The sequence below is a fragment of the Grampus griseus genome (genome assembly GCF_964374135.1).
Source record: "Grampus griseus genome assembly, chromosome: 5".
Taxonomy (NCBI): domain Eukaryota; kingdom Metazoa; phylum Chordata; class Mammalia; order Artiodactyla; family Delphinidae; genus Grampus; species Grampus griseus.
Window position 1 is genome coordinate 95,674,749 of NC_138998.1, and position 21,831 is coordinate 95,696,579.

Consider the following 21,831-nt stretch of genomic DNA (forward strand, 5'->3'; position numbering starts at 1 on the left):
CATTCTAGCTGGTGTGGGGTGATACCTCATTGTAGTTTTGACTTGCATTTCTCTAGCAATTAGTGACATTGAGCAGCTTTTCATGTGCTTCTTGGCCATCTGTATGTCCTCTTTGGAGAAATGTCTATTTAGGTCTTCTGCCCATTTTTGGATTGGGTTATTTGTTTTTTTAATATTGAGCTGCATGAGCTGTTTATATATTTTGGAGATTAATCCTTTGTCTCTTGATTCGTTTGCAAATATTTTCTCCCATTCTGAGGGTTGTCTTTTCATCTTGTTTGTAGTTCCCTTTGCTGTGAAAAAGCTTTTAAGTTTCATTAGGTCCCATTTGTTTATTTTTGTTTTTATTTCCCTTGCTCTAGGAGGTGAATCAAAAAAGATCTTGCTGTGATTTATGTCAAAGAGTGTTCTTCCTATGTTTTCCTCTAAGAGTTTTATAGTGTCTGGTCTTACATTTAGGCCTCTAATCCATTTTGAGTTTATTTTTGTGTATGGTGTTAAGGAGTGTTCTAATTTCATTCTTTTACATGTAGCTGTCCAGTTCTCCCAGCACCACTTATTGAAGAGACTGTCTTTTCTCCATTGTATATCCTTGCCTCATTTGTCATAGATTAGTTGACCATAGGTGCATGGGTTTATCTCTGGGCTTTCTATCCTGTTCCATTGATCTATCTTTCTGTTTTTGTGCCAGTACCATACTGTCTTGATTACTGTAGCTTTGTAGTATAGTCTGAAGTTTAGGAGCCTGATTCCTTCAGCTCCATTTTTTTCCCTCAAGACTGCTTTGGCTATTTGGGGTCTTTTGTGTTTCCATACAGATTGTGAATTTTTTTGTTCTAATTCTGTGGAAAATGCCATTGGTAGTTTGATAGGGATTGCATTGAATCTGTAGATTGCTTTGGGTAGTAGAGTCATTTTCACAATATTGATTCTTCCAATCCAAGAACATGGTATATCTTTCCATCTGTTTGTATCAAGAGTTTTGTAAAGAAGTCAAGAGTGGTTGATTTTTGGAGAACTCTAATTTCCACCCTGTCTTATCCTCTGACATCCATTACTTCAAAGTCAAAAACTCTTGTTCAACCCATGAAATGAGGTAGTAGTGTGCTTCTCAGAGCTGCCCAAACAACATAAAACTTCCAGCGAGTGGTGTTTGTGTGTTTTTAGCACTCAGCTATCAGAAACTCCAGAAATAAAAATATCAGGGACCAAACCTGCTGGCAAACATGTGATTTTAATCTTAATTATATTTGAGAAAATGTTTGCAAGTAAGAGGTCCCTGACAGTTGGGAACTTTCAGATGTGAGTCACAATTGCCAGAGGATGATGGAAGGAGGGCTTCTTTCTTCAGTACAGTGTCTTCTGGGAATAACTTGAGGGAAGATGGAGGCCTGGCTTGGAACCTCCAGGATGGAAGGTCCTTGTTAATATGGAAAAGAAGTAGAAAGAGGGTGAATAAATATCATCTCTTGGAATAGAGTACAAGAATATAAGAAAGTTGGTCCAGTGTCACTAGATGGACGGGAAATGTGGGAGTTAGGATAACATATAGACAGTATGGTGTTTTTCAAAAGCAACAGTATAAAATATAAATAAGTCAGCTATTAATTCACAATTTCTTACCTAGTACAAGGGGTTTAAATACAAGTTGGTAAAGTTTTCCTGATTTGTCTCGTAGTTAGAGCGAGCTGACTTTGCTGGATCCATGATTTGAAATTGGCTTAAAGTGAACCTAAGATCAGCAGCTGCCAACATTTTTGTCCTTTGAAAGATGAGTCATTCTTATCTGACCCTTTAAAACTGTAGCTAGACTAAAGAAAGCTTTACATTGCAAGGTAATAAATTTACTCTTGGGATATCTGCATATTTTAACTCATAATATTCTTTCTTTTTTTGAAGATTTTGCAAAGCAGTAGATTCACCTTCACAAACTGAAATATATTTCCTGCCTCTTTTGTATGCAGTGCAATATAATTACCCTCTCTGCATATCAGACTGTGTCGCAGGCTCTGATCTTAGATTCCCTACAGCTTCAACTAGCAATGGTTCAGTATCATTACACTGTCACTAAATTACAAGTATCCCCAATGTGTAAATTTTCCCATGAGCTCCTGCCTTTATAGTTTATTTCTGTACAGCCGTTTTCAATGGGCAAGGGAAGTGACACCTGCCTCCTGACAGTTCATGCTTCCTCTATACCTCTCATTACCATGGTGACGGCTCTTTGTACAGAAATGGAAACTTTCTAATTTTGATGCTGTTTTTGCTTGCAAATTCAACTCTTAAGTGAACGTGAAAATTATCCCTACATTAAAATCAAGCTGTATTGTTTAAGGTCACCCTACTTTTCTTTATGTAGAATATAAAACTTATCTTTAAACCCACCTAGATTATAGATGGGCTTTTGGCTCCATGGAGGAATGTAGAAAGCTGCCTGTAGGTAAAATGGCAGGAAGGATGGGACAAGAGGAAGGTGCTGGTCTTAACTCTGCCATTCCTGGCCCTGCTAATGGAATGGGAAATACGTCGAATTTGACAGTCCCAGTGCGTGACCACTAGCAAATGTCCTCTGCCCAGTGAATCTCAATTTTATCATCTAGAAAATGGAGAAACTACCCCATTGTCCATAACATGGGGCTAATGTCTACCTCACCTATTTCTCAGGGATGTTAAGAGAGTTAAATAAGTTGATATATGAGAAAACGCTGTGCAAACTATAAAGTGCTGTACAACCTGCAAAGTGCTGTGCAAACTGTAAAGTACTATCCAGACATCATGATGGTGACTTTTACTAAGTACAAAGACTAAGCTGTGGTCTCTGTGCAAATTACCTCAGTGTGACTGCTGTTTCCTTCTTTGGAATTCTCAAATTGCCATCTGATTTCATTTATGTTTGTATTCTGAAGCTATTTGATTTACAGCTGGCACTACTTCCTTGTAAATAACACTATGCTCACATCACCCTAGGGGTCAGTGTCAGGGCTCACTGCATAAAAGCCTTTAGTTCAGGGCAAGAAGGACTAGAGGCAAGTCTTTTAGTGATTGCTTACACGTTGCTGACATGACCAGTAGCCCACAGCCAAAGCTCACTAACACCTACATGAAAATGTCCTCTTTCAGCCAGCATGAAAATATGTCATGAAATCTTTTAAAATTAAAATTAACATCTTCTTTTTTGTTTTACCTTTTCTTTTAAAAGCCACTTATGATGTTTTCTCAAGCCCTACAACATCAGATGAGCCTGAAATATCAGAGCCCCACACAGGTACACCCAGCCTCTCAATTCTTGTTTTTGGATGCCAGGTATTCTGACAATACTGCACCTAGTTCTCCCTTTCATTTTTGCCAAATGAAAAAGTGCGCTCTCTAGAGCTTCACAGGAGAGACATGGCAATCTGTGTCAGGGAGATGAATTCTACCCACCTCTCCCATTGAATGATTATTTCTTCACATCCATCAGTAAATAAACTCTGCCACATGTGGGAGATGCAGATAGATTAGGTTGCCACTGAGGCACAGTAGAATAATGGCCTATCTCTCTGTTGTTCAGAGTCATTCTAAAAAGCTTTTAGATTCTTAGTTTTCCCTGGTGTAGTGGTTCTCCAGTGGGGGTGATTTTGCTCCCTTCCTCCTGAGGAAACATTCGGCCATGGCTAGATATACTTTTGGTATCTGGGGAAGGTCTTACTGACATCTAGTGGGTAGAGGCCAGGGATGCTGCTAAACACCCTGCAATGCACAGGACAGCTCCCACACCAGAGTCATCCAGCCCTAAAGGGTAATAGTGCCAAGGTGAGAAATCCGTCTCTCGAGCAATCATGTCGCTCATTTGTCTATAGAAGTTCAGTTGGGTCTAATGTTTGACATTCACTTACTGATCCATCTACGGTGAGTTTAATTCAGTCCAATAGTTCCTTCTAGCAAGTATTTATTGAGCACTTACTAAACTAGGTACTGCAGGAGATTCAAAGTATATAATACTGGTCTCTGCCACACAAAAACATATGTCTGGTATTTGTGTGTGTGTGTGTGTAGCCTTATCTTAGCTCTATTGGTGCCATGATAAATAAAGGCAAATAATTTTAAATAGTAGCAGAAAATGTTAAGAAATGAAATAGAATGCTAAGAGTAGATTCCGCTAGCAGTTTAAGAAACAGAGGGAAGGAACCAGAAAAACCAGTTGAAAACAGTTCAATATATGAAACATTGTTTTATCATGGTTTAACATTTGAAGTTTGCATGTTTTTAAAAATGAGGTCATCTTCAACTCCTAATGAATCACTAGTTTTCAAATGTTGGTCAGCAATCTCTCAAGTGTTCTTGATATTTTTCCCCATTTGAGGCATAATTTATTACTCTGGAATTTGTATTTTATTCCTGGGGCCTTCTACTGCTTTTAAAAATGTTGACATTTATTCCAACAGCAACAAGCGATCCATTTCTGGATTCTGTCCCATCTAAAACTTCTAGAACTCTTGAACAGCCAAGGGCAACACTGGGTAATGTTTTTAACAGAAAAATTGTGCTTTGTTTTCCATCGAAAGAAAATCCATGTAAATGCCTTTCTTCCAAATGACCATTTAATTCCATCACATCTAATCATTTATTTCTTTCCTATTTCTGAATATAATATATATTTTTTCCTGTAATGCAGGCATCTTATGTTCCATTTTGGGCTCTCTCTCTCTTTTTTCTTTTTAAACCGTAATAGATGATATTTTTTCCATCCTTAAAGGAATGAAAAGCTTTGAAAACTGCATGGACATCTTCATCATCCATACCCTCCCATCTCGTGTGTTTGTGGCCTGTATCACCTCTCTTCCATGCATTGAGTCTGCCTCGAGTCAGCTACTGAACACTCTCATTCTGACCTTTTCTCCACTTTAAATTATCATTTCATCCACCAGCTTTCAAGACAACATTCATGCATTTTTCATCCTTCATCATGTCCTTGTAGCATGTGCTTTGTAACACCATCTAAAAGCATGCTGAAACTCTTAAGATACCTCATTTTAACTGGAATTATTTGGTGGGATGGGGTGTTTGTGTTTTCAGCTCCGAGTGAAACACCATTCGTTCCTCAAAAACTGGAAATCTTTACCAGTCCTGAAATGCAACCTACAACACCTGGTAACTAATGACATTCGTATAGTTGTGTACTTTGAAAGAATGGATAAAGTGACAAAAAGAATCAGTCATGTGTTGGCCTTTTCAGAATATTTTCAGTAGTAAACATTTCCCTTCATTCTCTACCATGAAATTCTTCAAAGAACTGGGGTATCTGTCCTACTTAGCCTTGTGATAATCCTCGAAGAATTTTCATAATCTTGGTGTCTCTGTATTTTTTTAATTGAGGTAAAATTAATATATAACATTATATTAGTTGCAGGTGTATGACATAAAAATTTAGTCTTTGCATACATTATTTTGAAGTATCATTCCCTTTCTTCTTGTTATTCCCTATACTTCTTTCAAATTTGCCACTGGAAAATAACAGCAAAATTATAGATAATAATTATTTTAAAATACATTCCCTTCAGTTAGCATATTTATGTACCACTTGGTCAGACTGTTTTTCTCCAAGTAGCCTAAGTATAAGGAGCATCAAGTAGGCTCTGCAATCCTGGATATGATAAAGAAAGATGAATAAAAGAGTAAAACACATATACTCTATAATAGAAAATTATTGGAATAATGAAGTTCATTAACTCCTGGTGAGGTTAGTAGTGAGATATAGAATTAAAGAAGTTCTGAACCTTCCATTCTCTAAATCTCAAATATTTATGCTTCTCCCGTGCTGTTCAGTAAATCACCTTTTGAGTTCTTAACTGTACCTTGTGTTCTTAAATCCCACAAGGGTCCTCCCTTTCCAGTACAGTTAAGTGAACAATGTACCTTCAATTCTCATATAGAATTTAATTTCTTTTGACTCAATCAACACTTATTGAGCACCTACTGTGTATAAAACACAGTGCTGGGCATTCTAGGGATACAAAGAAATAAAAAGCAGTTCTTGCCCTCAGGAAGTTTACAAGTTTACAGTTACAACCTGACTGACCCCTGGGAAATACCATTTATCAAAGGTATATTAAATCTTCTTTCAGCTCCCCTGCAAACTACATCTGTCCCTTCTACACCTAAACGACGCTTCAGGCCCAAAACACCAAGAACTAAACCTGGTAAATAACTGTCTCTTTAACCTTTCAGGATATTTAATTCCAAATAGATAATGTCCATCTACTTACAAAAAGAAACGATTCTATATATTAAACATTCTCTGTAAAATTTGGAATTGACTGAAGATGAATAATTAATATAAAATAACAAGGATCAAACATTTTCAATAAGATCTTATTGAAAATTATGTGAATGATGTTCTTTTTTTCTGGGAAATACTCTTCTTTAATCAAAGTAATACATAAAGATTTTTTTTTAAAGTACTACAAGGCCTAGATTGAACAAGAGGAGTCCACTGCCCTACCCTATTCTACGCTTGAGACCCATTCTCCAATTCTTTAGCATGTTTCTTTCGTATTTACCTCCACATTTCTAAGTAATATGCTGCTGTTTCTTGTTAGATCAATTTTAGTGAATGATGTTCTTGCATGCAAATTTTGGTATAAACATAGAAACAATTCCTGCTGTCACAGTGATATATACTGTAATTTATTTTCCTGGCATGCATCTGAGTTTAAGTGTTATTAGGCAGACAGTTCCTGTTTTCGTTGCCTACTACTATGTTTTCAGTTTTGCACTAGGGCGATGGCTGAGATGCAGAGGACATGACTCTGGCTTTCCAATTGCTTGTATTTTTTTTTTTTTAAGATTATATCATGAACAATGAGAGCAATGTAAGATTATACAACCTGCTTGTGAAGCTATAATACTGTGTGGAAGCTCAGAAAAAGAAAGTAAGAGTTGAGGATGTAAGCCTCAGAATATGTGTAGGATTTAGAGGAAAAGGAGAGGGGAACAACATATATTATGGCACAGAGTTTGAGGTAAAGGTAGTTTATCAACCTGGATGTGATACTCTTCATTGTCAAAGAGTACACTCAGAATCATGCTCAACAAACCAGGCTTTGATATTCCATTGCTTATTACAATTTTTTTATAGCTATACTATTATGACTAAATTTTAAAATTCTTTCCCCAAACTTTTACTCACTGCATACTTTGTAAACACTGACTAAATATTACAGGATTTTAAAAAGGTCATTAAGTTCCTCTTTGGAGGATTTTTTTTTTTATTGTCTCTAGAATATTTTAATATATATTTTTTTCCTTTCCACCACCAGAAAGAACCACAAGTCCTGGAACAATTACATCTAAAATTTCTAAAAGCCCTGAACCTACACGGACAACACTGGGTAACAATATGTCCTTAGTAAATATGTTACTTCATTTCACCACGGAAAGTCCAGTATGCCAGCTTTTCTGTAATGTCTCAATCACTGTTCTAATTGGATCATTTCAGCAGTACTAAATTATCTCGTAGTGCACATCAACTCCATGACTTTCATGGTTTTGGATAGCTGGCCATGTGGTGGTTGATGTGAACTCAGCATTTAGACATCATCCTGTACCCTGGAGAGCCGTTAAACCACTGATGATTTCTCATCTTCTATGCAACCATTGTTTTTAAAGCTGCATCTTATACACAGTTCTCCATTTTTTTAAGTAAGGCCCTCAAGTTCAACTTCATTTGGCAAAACAGCTTTCTGTTATGGTGTTAGTAAAAATTTCTTTATGCTGTAGATCATAACATTATACCTATCAGTAAATATTAATTTTAAAACATTTTTCTGATGCTTAAAGATTTAGATGTGGCTGAGAAATGTGAAATAAGGTGCAAAGTCATTACACTGATTTTGGTTTTCTAATCATGGGTTAAAAATCACTATCTTTGGGTAGTTGTGGTGACTAGTGACAATGCTATTTCTCTTGAAATGCTTTTTCAAAAAGATGAAAATTTATTACTGTATTTTCATTAAATGGTGCTCTGTGAAGTATTATTTTAATGGAATCCAAAATCATCCAAGATGATGGGTTTATAGCACTTGAGGTATAGGTTTTCCTTTTGCGGTTTTAGACACTGAAATGACTAATTATTGATTTGTTGATTATTTTGTTTCTTTATTTTTCCAGCTCCCAGTAAAACACAGTTTATTTCTTTGAAACCTAAAATCCCTCTCAGTCCAGAAGTGACACCCACCAAACCTGGTAATTACCCTGAGCTTTATTTTGATATTCCAAAAGTAGGGTTGAAAAGTTATTTTATGCCACTCTTTGGAGCAAGAACTTTTGATTTGCATCTTGGTATTTGATATAACTTTCCATGAAAAGAGTGAAAGTGTGATGAAATGATGTCGTTTATAGCCAACTCCTCTGATATTATCATAGCATCTCTCTGAGCTGTGTGGTGTTTCATTATGTTCATGACCATCACAGAGAAAGCACAGAAATAGAGTGGTGGGAAGGATTGAGGACTCCCTTGTCTAGGACTGTGAAATACTTTCCAGTGCCAAAGTTGATTGGAATTCAGATCACACTAAACAGTAGCCTTTCAGCTGAGAAGTGGAGAAGTCTTTCCATCCCCTAAGAACTCTGCCTTGTTGGGGGCCTTCTCAGTTCTCGGGCTGCATGACTAGCAATGGTTGTATTTCCCTAATGTTCTATAGCTTCTTTCTAAATTGGGTCTGATTTCCGAACACTGACTTCTGTTTACTTCTCAGGAGACATTAATGATGTTTTGCTGAAGAAAAGAGGGGTTTTTTTCTTTTCTTCTTTTTTTGCAGGGAGGGATTATTCTGTGTATGTAATTAAAAACAGAGACAATTCCCTGCACAAGGATTGCAGGACATGTTAAATGATCAAATTGTTTTTTCCATCTATCCAGAATCTCTACAACAGTCTGAAATGTTGATGTATGAGATTATATATGGGGAACTTCATCACAACTCATTATTTTCATCAAAACTTTAACCCCTTAGCTCTGGGAAGAATATATTTCTCACTGTAATATGGATTTTTCATTAATGTATATTTACAAGGTAGGATTATTAAAGCAAGAGGTTTTCTGCTTAAGTGGGCATGATTTGTTTTTTGCAAAGACATGGGTAAGGAAGAAAAGCATAACTGCTCAGAGAGAGAATTCTCATGACTCCTTTTAAAGAGGCAGTGAGATTTCCAGGTGTTGTAGGTGTCAGAGGGAAAGAAATTATGGATTAGGCAAAGGGAGTATAGTTGATGCTGTGACCAGGGGTGAGGTCTCCAAGTCAGAGAAATGGAATGAAGTATTCTAACTCAGAGAGGTTATTAGGAGAAAGAAGCATAGCTAATAAAACTCAAGAGCCCTAGCAGTTTAAATCATAGAACTCTGACAGTCAGCTATCTGAGAGAAGGATTTCATGTACATTTATTTTAAAATTATGCCCAGAGGACTTTAGAATAAGGTAGTAACTCTTACATTTAAGCTGTATTTTGAATAGGGACCTATTACCAAGCAGCTTGAGAAATATTACTCTATGTTTGGGTCACCAACTTTTTATTTTTTATTTTTTGAATTTTATTTTTTTATACAGCAGGTTCTTATTAGTTATCCATTTTATACATATTAGTGTATATATGTCAATCCTAATCTCCCAATTCATCCCACCACCACCCCCTGCCATTTGGGGTCACCAACTTTAAGTAAATGTTTTTCCAATCTAATTATTTCTGTTGTTACAAGGTAACATTTGAAAACATCAAAAAAATGTCTCCTAATGTTTATTACCATTTATTCATGATAAGCTATATTATTACTTTTAGTGGTTTCTGGGGGAATAAAATGTTTCTGAGAGGAAATTCATTAATACAAATCAAGGTGGGAGAGTGTGTTCTTATCACTCTAAGGTATTTGAGCAAAGAGATTTCTTAATTTGACATTTCCCTTTAAAATGGGGGAAATCATTTGGAAGCTAATGGGTTTATATTCCTTTGATTTCTACCTTCTAATCACCTAAGAATAGCCACACTTTTCCCCTAACAGCAAGTACCACCACTTCAGAATCTGTGCCTAAACTTAAGCTAACTCATGTTGACTTTGAGTGTCCTGAGGCAACATAGAGTGATGACTGGTTCTCTATAAACCATTGCTTGGGTTTTAGCTTTTTAAAATGTATTTATTTTATGGCAACCACCACTATAGCTCTGCTAAATACTTCTTTTCCTGCCAAGGTTCAAGAGAGCAAATAAACCACCAAAAGCTTTTTGATTTGAGTCATTCATTGCCTTTCTCAGCCCTCTCCTCACACTCTCCTGTTTTTCTGTTTCACTTTCCATACAGGCTGCTTTTCCTTTGGTTTTCCTTTGTGGTTAAGCTAATGAGTGAAAACCCACATTGGTTTTGGTTTGTTTTATAAGTAGAATCCAGCACTTTCTTGAAAAATCCCACACATCTACCATGTCCCAACTTGTCTGCCTCATCCAATGAGAATTGTTTCCTTCATAGTTAATTATTAAGATTGTAATGACGTTCGGCTCTTCAAGCTTTTAACGATCTGAAAAAAAGGGAGAGACCTCCGATTACAGCTGTTTGTTGTATGCATTTCTCTGACACGGTGGACAGAATAGTAAATTGTACTCATTGCTAGCCACAAATCCATGAGAGGGTTTTAGTTTTCTTTGTTTTGTGCTGAGGTGAGTGGTGTAGTTATTTGCATGCCACTCAGCTTTTTTTATGGAACATTTTTGCACCTTTATCGGTAATACCTTAAGGCTATGAAATAGAGGAAGTCTTATCAGAAGATGTATTTACTTTTAATAAACACTGACTTTAATATTTTTATATTCAGGTGAATTGGAAGCTTAATTGATGGGGCTCCATACCTATTTGGCCTCAGTCTCAGGACCTAAAAAATGCTGATTTTTCTTTATAAAATTCAAAAGACAGCATTCTTTGATCTTTGTGAAAGCTAAAAGGTGCTACAAGTACCAAATCTTACTTTTTCACACTTTTAGAAGGCAACTTTGTAGAAATTAAAACCTGAATTACAACCTCAAAGTTTCAAGAGAATTTTTGTTTTTTGCTATTTTCAGATGTGAATGCTTTTTGATATTTATTGTATTTAATTACCGATATCTACTATTTATTTTCCCTTTCTCCTGTAGACTCTGACATTTAGCCACGCCCCCTCCCTCTCCCACACACACATTTTTTTACTTTGCCTAGTGTACTTCTATCTCGTACATCACTGCAGCTCTGCCATTCATCTGTTATAATCTATTTCTGACAAGTTCTTGAGAAATCAGAATTCTTTTTTTTGGTCACAGACATTCTAATGAATGATGCTACGTTTCAGTAACACCTGTGCCTTGCATTCAGAATAAATGAAAATTCTCTATCCTAATTATTTATTATTATATTTTCTTTTTTAGTTGCTAAAGAGTCACTACATGCTTCCCCCAAACCTTCCATACCCCCTAGTCCAGAAATATCAGAGATAACCCTGGTAAATGTAATATAAGGAATACATAAGTGCAAAATGATTTAAGTTCTGTTAAGCTGGTCAGTAGGGGCCATATTAATTGGTTTCTTTCCGTAAGAAAAAAAAAAGTCAAAGAATATTCACTTTGTATTTCAACAACTGATTTCCTTTTTTATTTTCTTCTTGAAAGAAAAGAATTCTTTTTGTTCTACAGAATAGGAAACCTCTATTGGATGATCTTCTTTTAAAAAACCCAAATAGACTTTTTAACCAAACTATATTCAGCATGAGGTATAATTTATTTACTGCTAATCTGAATGGCATTGGAGAATTTATCTTTCAGAATATTTATATAATATTGTTATTCAATTTATTCAGCATTTGATGAAATCTGAGACTACTTTCTGACTTCTATTGATTTGATAATTTAAATGGAATAAATTTTATGTGTAAATCAATTTGTTCACCAGCAATAGATACTAGTAAATACGGGGAACACCATATGAACACTTGTGGCCCCTTTTAGACTGTAAGTTCCATTCCTATTTTTTGTGAAAGAATATCAGATCCGGTCAGGCTGAAAATCATCCCAAACTAACAGAGCTCAGGCACGGTCACAGGTCTGATGGGTCTGTTGCCTCTTCCCATTTTCTTGGGTGAAACCGACTGTCCTGCATGAAAATAAAATGGCAGGTGAACAACTTCTGAGAGGCTACACTGACTTCCTTTAATATGTCCTCAGGCACGAGGAACAGTAGTGGGGAAAATAGCTAAAAATCAACAACAAAAATTAGAATTCTCTATTCTTTCTTCTGTTGTGGTTTGTGGAGAGGCTGCAGGCTGATTGAGCTTTATTTCATAAGCCAATAGAACCTGATGGTTCACCAATGAGAGAACACATTATGGTAAAGGACCTTTAATTTCTAGCTTAAATGGTGCTCATCAGCATCCCCTTTGATAATACTTGCTTTCATTGCAGCCCTGGAACCTGAGACTCCACCACCATCACAGCCGCCAATAGGTAATGAAGTTTGCCTTAGTGAGTGAAAAAGAATTCTCTTTCTTTCACACCCTCTATGTTCAACTTTGTGCTTAGCTTTGGCTTTTCAAAAGATTATTTCTTTGTTGTCCTTCAGATCTTTCTTTCAGCCATTTTCACCAGAAGATAAACTCCCTGCCTGTGCTTAAGTGGAAGCTCTGAGACAGCCATGAAAGCCATACTGATTTTGACTTGTCACATTCCTTGTTGTCCCTCCTTGTATTTGAGCACCATGTCCTGAGCTTGTTTTAACCTGGTTATTTCCCATAGAGGACCATGGCTTCCCCAGGACATATTTGTGCTTTCACTTTTAGAGGTGTTTTTCTTACTTTCAAAACTCTAACATTTGCAGACTTTCTTGAAAAGCATTATGGTCTTTCCAGATCTAAATATCCTAATGTGTCACTAGGAAATTCATTAAATGAGAGAAATATAAAAATTCACCCCAGTCTATGTAGCTTCTTTTCCTTCAAGAGAGCAAAAACTGTTCTGCTAGTGCTGTCTTAGCCAGTTATTCACATTTTCCTTCATAACATGAGCTGTTGGTTACTTTATTGCATTTACATCTTCCAAATGAGAGTCATGCCTTTTTTTTTTTTTCCATTTCTCTTTCCAAACTTAACTGACCAGCTGCGTTTTTGTTCATTTTGTCTAAAAACACAGGAATCTATTTACATAAAAAAGGAATGTCTTATATGGATAAAAGTTTCACCATTTATGATTGCTCAACTTAGTACTTAAAAATTAAGCATTTTTCATATTTTACTAAAGTTCATCATTTTTCCGTTGATTTTGATTCCTTCTTGATCATTTTTCGTGCAGTCTTAGAACCTGGAACACTGGGAACTAAACCTTCAACAACAACATTAGGTAATGCAGTGAGTGACCTACCTTTTTTTCCTTTTCCTGACTGCTGGCATCTTTATTAACAGGGTCACATTAATGGATTTGTTCATTAATGTCCATTTGTGTGTGTGTGTTCTCTATTCCTTTGGAGAAAAATTTTAAATCCTATAGTCTAAAAATTATATGTCACTCTTTAAAAGTTGCCTTCCCTGAAATAATTTGAGAATTCAAAGCCTTTTTGCACATGTTACTGATTTACAGATTTTTTTTATTGGAGTATAATTGCTTTACAATGTTGTGTTAGTTTCTGCTGTACACTGAAGTGAAGCAGCTATATATGTATCAGTATACATATATCCCCTCCCCCTTGGACCTCCCTCCCACCCCACCCCCCTTCCCACCCATCTAGGTCATCACAGAGCACCAAGCCGAGCTCCCTGTGTTGTACAGCAGCTTCCCACTAGCTATCTACTTTACACATAGTAGTGTATTTATGTCCGACCTAATCTCCCAATTCATCCCACCCTCCCTTTCCCCCACCCCACCCCATGTTGATTTGCAGATTTTTAAATGCTAAGCGAAAAACATTTCCTTTTGAATTTTAGGCCAAATAAATTTTACTTTTTATCCCTAGTGCCTTCTAAAAGTAACTTTTCTCATGTTCCTGTTAAACATATACCTTCAAAAATTTAATGAGACCGTCTTCTCCAAGCTGTACAAAGTTCTGAATTTTCCACCTCGAAATAGAATAGAGAGATCTTTTGAACAGTTATTTATAAATATTTGGCAAAAAATAAAATAAAAATCCATTATTCAAGACCTCATTTAACTGGGTAAATAATGATAGAAAGTGGCAAACAGAAGGATACGTATCTGCAATAAATCAAAGGGCTTAAATGTGCTTCTAAGATACACGTAGTATTGATGGTCAGTTTGTAGGGCCACCTTTTGTGTATTAACTAGCTGATTTTCTTTCTTCAGCTCCACCAAAGACCAAACGACCAGGTCGTCGTCCCCGCCCTAAAACCACACCTAGTCCAGATGTGCCCAAGTCCAAACCTGGTAAATGTGATGTTCAGGGTTCCAATTAACATAGAAAGTGGAATATGGTAGTTTCTGATATAGTAGCTACCTACCGCCTAAATAGCTGGGCTTTAGGAACCAGTGTAGTTGATTTTTATATTTAAGGATCTATACTTTCTAAATTCACGTTTTATGAATACGTTTATCTTTTTATTTGTAGTTATTAAGTATACACAGCAGTAAGCTGGGCCACTAAGTGGATCGTTAAAGTAGGGCACCGTAAAGCTTTTACATAAGATGCGTATTCATGGCAGATGAGATGTGGGAAAGCAATAGGGAGAAGAGGGGCAAATGGGAAAAATGAAAAGGAAAATCACATTCAAAAAAAGTACACGGTTTAAGTAAAGATGGAAGAGTAATGTTTCCTTCCTCAAGATGCCGCTTCTTGACATAATTAGTATTTTTGGTGTTTTGCCTCTATAGCTCTGGAATCTGCTACGGTACAACTGGAGCCCTTGGTGCCCACAGTTGGTAATTCTGGTCTCCTCCAATTGCTTTCCCAGGTTGTCACTTTTGCTTTTCCTGCTCTCTGCCCAGGCATGACTGCAATTCTATACACAGTGTCACAGTTTTGTTCTATGCTTTCCCTCACCTTTCCTATCTGGGTCTGAAGAGCCTGAAGATAGGAAACTTCTAGAAGAATTCTGTATGCTAATTCAGGGAAAGTCCATGGTTTTGAACACAACTTCCTGGTTTTCCAGAAACCCTCTGTCCTCCCATCACGTGTCCTCGCGTAGAGAAAACCATCTACTCTTTCTCAGGGACTTCCGTGCTCATCCTGGACTTGGCAAATGGCAATGTTTTATTCCAGTGTCATGATTACCATTTCATTGCTTTACTCATTCAACTTGTAAGACTTTCTCCCTCTTAAACAGCTGCATGAAATAATGGCTCCTTCAGCTTTGCTGTTTCTCTGGGGAATTTTTTTGAGTATGTTTTGATAACCAAAGTCACACACACTGTTCTTTGTCTAGGGTCCAAGATAAAAATAGTATGGTCTTTATAACTTGAGAATATTAAAAGTCTCCAGCTGGTTTTATTGTTTTCAGTCCTAATGCTGTTTTGATTATAATTATTTCATTATAATTTCTCAGCATTCACAATAAATCTGTCACTGGTTTACTTTAGAAAATTCCAGAAATAAATAGCCATGTAACATGCTGTATAATTTCAAGTATCTATGGGTTACTTTCCTGATTTCCTACTAAGCAAGTTTCAGATTTCTACCTTACTGTTTTTATACTGGGGAAAAGAAAAAAAAAACCTATCCAGTAAGAAACAGAACTATTACACTTGTCATTTTAGAAATTACTTATACAGAAAAAAGTCTTCTTATAGTTCTCCTTACTTTTGTTGAGAGACACATTTTGAACATTTCCTGAAGGTTTTTTTCTTTCAGAAAAATCAGTAGGAATGGATACATTTCCCACCCTTCCCACCCCAGGAATTAATTTTGTTGTATATTCACTGAATTTATATAGTATCTTTGCTTGAGCATATGTGTCCTTAATTATTGACAGTTACAGCTGTGACCTTAATACTTTTTTCTTTAGCGTCGAAACCATCCGAAAGACCTAAAACTACACGTAGACCAGATGTACCTCAAATCCAGCCTGGTAATCTCTACTTTCAATGTCTTAATCTATAACTAGGAAAACGGTGTGTCAGTAGCACTAATCTTGACATTCACAGCTCTGACATGACACTAATTATAGCACCTTTTTCCTTCAGATTCAAAATCACCAAAGCAATTACTTCCTAAACCCAAAACCACAGCAAAACCAGATACGCCACCACCTAAATCTGGTAAACAATTTCCAGTGCTTCGGCTTAAGAAGCTTTTTCTTTGGGGATGTTGCTGAAGATGCTTACAGTTTGTCACATCATAAAAGCATAGAAACCCAAATACCATGGTTTTTTTGTTCATTATCTTCTCAAAGTAGCCACACTTGTGTTTCATGTGTTAAATGAACAAATTAATGTTTGGGAAATTAGTAAATTTTATATCGGATTGTCTGACAGATTCCACTCTTAAAGCATTTTTAGGTTCTGTCTTCTCAATTCGGGTTTGTAATGAATAGAAGCCTGGTTTTTCTGTATCTGGAGCATTTTTGAAAGTGATTTTAGCAGCTGCCACTAGGGAGGCTGACCCTGTGTTCTTCCCTTATAGGCACATGGAGATTGGCTTTCTCTAAAATACCTTATTGGCTTTTCAAATGGTACCTATGAACTAAGTGATTTTCTACTAAATAAGAAGATATTATATAATAGTTCTGAAAATTCAATTGTTTTCCAAGTGACATTTTCTCCTAAGATGCCAATTAGTATAAAATTCTAATTTACTGAGAGCATCTCTCATAATAAATAAGTCTCTCAAGGAGGCAATTTATATCAGCTTAGAATAAACCAAGTTCTGTGTCCTGTGAATTAAGCATCAATGAGCACCTAAAAGTCTAGCTTTCCTTAGTTTTGTTTCCTATATCTGTTTATTTTTTATGGTGCAGTCTTTGAGCCTGTTACATTTGAGAATGAAGCGCCCTCCACAACCATAGGTAACGATGGATGTCTTCCCTCTTGGTCGATGTTTCTCTGAACTTGCCCCTCTCATTTCTGTCACTGTCTGTAGTCTCTTGTGTAAACAATTGCCATTCATCCTCTTTTTCATTCATTCCCAAAAACTGTTTACTATTTTCAACAAGCACCTTTTTAATATACTTAGGCATTCTTACAGCTGCCGCTCAGCTTACAATCCCTGAATGTTTTTTGTTCTTTGATCATCTTCAGAGATAGTCAGATTGCTTGCAGCACTTGATGTTGGCAAGAGTTACAGGTGCTCTCTCCATCCATCATTCAAACCAGGACATTTTTGAAATCTCTGCTTTTATGTATGTATAATTTATGATGTGGGAGAGGGACAATGAAAAAGCTGGTTGGGGCTTGAGAAAATACAAATTGTCTCTTTCTCGCAAAAGTCCTTTCTTCTTGATTCCATACTGTTCGAATGCAACTGGACCTTTCTGTTGATAAATCCGTCCTGTGGTGTTGAATTCCAAACAAAATAGGGATTTTCCTCTTTTGTTTGAAGGCAATCAGCTTTGAATATTGTTTTGTCCTGTGGTTCTCACTTTCTATCTCTTCCGGATGCCATGTTTTCCTTTAGTTCAGAAGATGTTCTCAGATGTGGCTTAAACCAACTCTGTGCTGTGTTATCTTGGACAGTCAGCAAAAGGCAATCTCCATATAAATGCTTACAGAGTTTTTGGTGATACGATATTTTAATGTTACATTTAATCTTATGGACTTGAAAAATAGAGACACTATTTTAAAACCAAGGAGTCATAAGTCTTAATTTTATACCAATGTGTAATTCAATCATTTCAGAATATTAGAGAATTAGAGGAATCCTGTTTATTCAGACAAAAGTTGAATTATTACTTTTCAGACCTTTTTCTTTTTTTTTTTTGTGGTACGCGGGCCTCTCACTGTTGTGGCCTCTCCCGTTGCAGAGCACAGGCTCTGGACGCACAGGCTCCGGACGCGCAGGCTCAGCGGCCATGGCCCATGGGCCCAGCCGCTCCGCGGCATGTGGGATCCTCCCGGACCGGGGCACGAACCCGCGTCCCCTGCATCGGCAGGCGGACTCTCAACCACCGCGCCACCAGGGAAGCCCCAGACCTTTTTCTTAATCATCTCTGTTCCTCACTTGAATAGTTATCTCCCAAGTATCCATTTGAAATAAATGAATAAATAAGGACAAATTGTAGCAAAGAGTATCACCTTTATTGTGGAGAAAGGGCACAAGGTTATCTTTTGCATAACTGTCACAGATCTCCAATAATCAGACTGATTAAGAACATTTTTAAAAATTCTCACCACTACCACCATTTCTCAAAAAAATATATGAATAATGGTGGTGAAAACCTTTCAAATACTAACAGAAGTTTTCATAATAATTTTTCAGAGTAATTTAAAATACATATCAGACAGCTAAGAGATTTTTTTGGAGCCAAGTTTCCAATACAGCTGCAATCAGATAATTAAACACCAAAAAACCTACTTTTCATTGGCCTCACAGGGATGCAAAGTGCAAGGGGTATGGCTGTTTTGTGAGATAAATGGGTACCAGAGTACAGCCAGTTATTACGAACTAATACTCTTTTTCCAGAGTTCATAAATGCTTTTTAAACATTACAGGATTAAAAGGATTCATTTTCAAGATAATTTTGTTTCTTTTCCTATGTTTCTTAAATCTCCATTGTTTATTGTATTGCTTTTGGTCAGTTCCTGCCAGAGACATTGAACCTGTAACTCTGAGAACTGAGGCTCCTTGGACAACATTAGGTAACGACCTTTGATGTCTTCAGGCAAGAGCATTTTCTGTTCATGGTCCAGTCAATTCCATTACTATGTTGGTCAAAGGGTTTTCTCTTCTGTAAGATTTTTTCATCATCCCTTTTTGTCACTCAGCTATATTCTTTCATTTTGAACATATTGAAGATGTTTAAAATAAGTCACTTGGTTAGAATATAAGCATCTCTGAAGCTAGTGCAGAGTATCTATCACCCACATTATCCAGCTTTCTTAAAGCTTTACAGAGCCAGTGGTTCTGCTGAATTCCAAACGCAGTTAGGAGTCTCTGCCCTATGAACATCAGGTATAATTCTGTGGCCATCAAAAGAAAGTTGTTTTAAGATATTCCAGGCATTTTTATGGTCTACCAATGATTTTAAGAAATGAGATGTGTTTAGTCTAATAATGTTTAATGGGATGTATGCCTAAACCAAGTCATTTCTAAATATAATCTCCCCAAAGCAGGTGAGCCTGTGTCCCTCTCTAATGCGATGTAGACATGCTGTGCTTCTGACGTCCCTTGGATCAGGGTTCTCTTTGAAAATCTGATACCAGCAATAACAGTAAAGTTTTCAGATAATTAAAATAATGTTATATGTTCTTTCTCAAAAGAACTGTCAGCAGACAACCCCCCACAACTTTTTTTTGGCATATGGATGACAAAGAAAATTCCAAACCCCAGAGACAAATTTCTCAAGACTCCAGAAAATCTAGCAAAATTTTATAAAACCTAGAGCCATGTATCATCCTTTTTTTCTGGAGTCATAAGACAACATTAACCAGTTTCCTTTCTTCAGCTCCAAAAACATCACAAAGAACAAGAAAACGTCGTCCACGTCCACGTCCCAAACATAAAACCACGCCGAGCCCAGAGACACCTCAGGCCAAACTAGGTAAATATGTGGTTCCTGGTACCTGTGGAACCTTGTTGGATGTGATACTGTGGTGGGAGTGTAACTCGCTGCCTAGCAACCCTGCGATCCTTCAGGATGGATGCCCAAGTTACAAGTGCTCTAGTCAATTCATGTGACTTCCTCACGCTACTTAGTATCTTCTTGGTACCTTGTATTTGCTTCTCTCACCATTCGATTACATTTTCTCTTTGATTCTGGCTCCGCAAAAACGTATCTAGTTGAGTAGCCTATTTAGTTCAATTAGTCTCATATTTAATGAACTGCCACATTAGCATTTGTGAGGAATAGTTTAGAAATAACAAGGGACTTGGCTTCATTGAGGGAGGAAGCTGCTCTTGTGTGAAACTGTTCATATGCAGATAGAAAGGAAAATGGGCAAAAGCAACATATTTATTGAGTTTTACCAACTGTTAGTTAATTCTTAGAGAAGTGAAAGATCCATGGGGGTGATAAGTGTCATGTGGACCTTTGAAATGTGTATAGTTTGTAGATTTGTTGGAGGGATGAGCAGGAATAACAAACAGAAGCTGGAAGGTGCCATATGTGTGGATGACAGCAGAAGGATAGGACTTGGAAGTAGAACTTGATTGTGAGAAAGGAGAAGGGCAATGTTTACTTGGCTGGTGCTCAGAAATTGTGGTCAGCAGTGCTACTTTTAGATGGGTCTGTGAAGAGGACCTGAGTGCCTGACTTCAATGATTGGATTTGAGCCACTTGGCTGCAGCATACTCTCCAGTCAGCCCTTTTCTGTCCTGATAACAGAGAGATGAACTGACAAGTTTTGTAGACTGAATGACGCTTTGTATCTTGCTCTTTTATATGGCTTTGTTTGGACAGAGGTCTTGGTCTTTTTCCAAAGTGGACTCTTAACAAAAAGGAGCGTTGTCTGTTTTGGTTATTCATTACCAATATCTGCTTAAATATATCAACAATTGCATCTATCATGACATAGATGTAATTGTTTGTTTTCCAGTATATTGTGTTATAAATTATACTTTCACATTCTTTTCTTACAGTTGTTAACTGTAATGTTTTTAGACAGATGCCTAAAGATTTTTCTAAGCAGAGTTTTCCATTATATTATCAGATGATATAAAAAGCAATACTTGTAGGTAACCATGTAGGGATAATAAGGGTATAACCATTTCATAATATCATATATCTTTGTACCCTCACCTTGGAACTTTGAAAATTTTGCTTTCTGGCCGTAGAACCACACTACCCTAGTGAAGTTCATTTTCAAGAGAGTTTGGTGACTTTTCTTATGTGTTTAACAATTCTTTTTTTTAATTGCTTTCGATCATTTCTTGCTACAGAACTTGAACCTGTTACTACTGGGACATCTTTAGGTAATGATCCTGTACATCCTTCAGCAAGTGCTTTCTTGTTGTCAGACTTATCTATGTTCTGTAGAGACAATGATGTCATAATTTATTGTCATCCTATTGCTGTGTTCATCTTAAAATATAAAAGGCTTTCTTTCTAACATTAATGTGTATAAACTTTAATTCAACACATCTATTTGCTGCATCTCCCAGCTTGTAATTGCATCATGTCAATCTGAGTCTCTGTTTAAATAGTACTGTTTGTTAGAGCTGGGGGCTAAATGTGATTCTCCATATGTTCTTTATTTAGGCCACCAATATAGTGTCAATTATGATACCATGAAGTTTCTTTAAGCATCTTACTTTCTATATTTCAAGTTCTACATAACTTTTTTTTTTTTTGCTTTATTGATGTTGCACCTAATTTTGTGTAGTTATTTTAGTAAATTACCAAGTGGAAAATTTGCCCAAGACTAGTTGTTTTAAATTATAAGTGAATAGTATAGGATGGTTTGAAACTTCTCTCATGCTTTCACAGTTTAGCGTGATTTCTCATTAGGGACGCTTTCAAGAAAATGATAGTCCCTCATCTTCATTTCTTAAACATAATTATAATATAATTTTTAATCTCTAGAGAATTCTCAATTATAAAAGAAAACCTGTTAATATATTAAAGGATAAAATTTCAAACCAAAGTAACAAAGGTGTCTCCACTCAAAAGAACTCTGGCAAGTTCTAGAAGGCTTAGAGCCCGGTTATATCATCCTATTCAGAGGCAATGGAGTCACCAGCACTATAATAAT

General features: G+C 36.5%; 1 protein-coding gene across 31 annotated transcripts in view; it reads left to right on the forward strand.

Moving 5' to 3' along the window:
* ABI3BP (ABI family member 3 binding protein) overlaps positions 1–21,831 on the forward strand; it is a 262,429-nt gene that overhangs the window by 146,131 nt on the left and 94,467 nt on the right. For 14 of the 31 annotated variants that reach the window (XM_082654463.1, XM_082654466.1, XM_082654485.1 and 11 more), the window contains 16 exons: positions 3,200–3,265; positions 4,425–4,499; positions 5,056–5,130; positions 6,105–6,179; positions 7,299–7,370; positions 8,149–8,223; positions 12,451–12,492; positions 13,333–13,380; positions 14,338–14,418; positions 14,863–14,910; positions 15,993–16,055; positions 16,171–16,245; positions 16,944–16,991; positions 18,721–18,780; positions 19,587–19,682; positions 21,020–21,052. In XM_082654463.1, coding sequence (XP_082510589.1) covers positions 3,200–3,265; positions 4,425–4,499; positions 5,056–5,130; positions 6,105–6,179; positions 7,299–7,370; positions 8,149–8,223; positions 12,451–12,492; positions 13,333–13,380; positions 14,338–14,418; positions 14,863–14,910; positions 15,993–16,055; positions 16,171–16,245; positions 16,944–16,991; positions 18,721–18,780; positions 19,587–19,682; positions 21,020–21,052 — 1,032 coding nt within the window. The remainder of the gene's footprint in view (positions 1–3,199; positions 3,266–4,424; positions 4,500–5,055; positions 5,131–6,104; positions 6,180–7,298; positions 7,371–8,148; positions 8,224–12,450; positions 12,493–13,332; positions 13,381–14,337; positions 14,419–14,862; positions 14,911–15,992; positions 16,056–16,170; positions 16,246–16,943; positions 16,992–18,720; positions 18,781–19,586; positions 19,683–21,019; positions 21,053–21,831) is intronic. The other 17 variants (XM_082654470.1, XM_082654486.1, XM_082654481.1 and 14 more) reach the window with 15 other exon arrangements.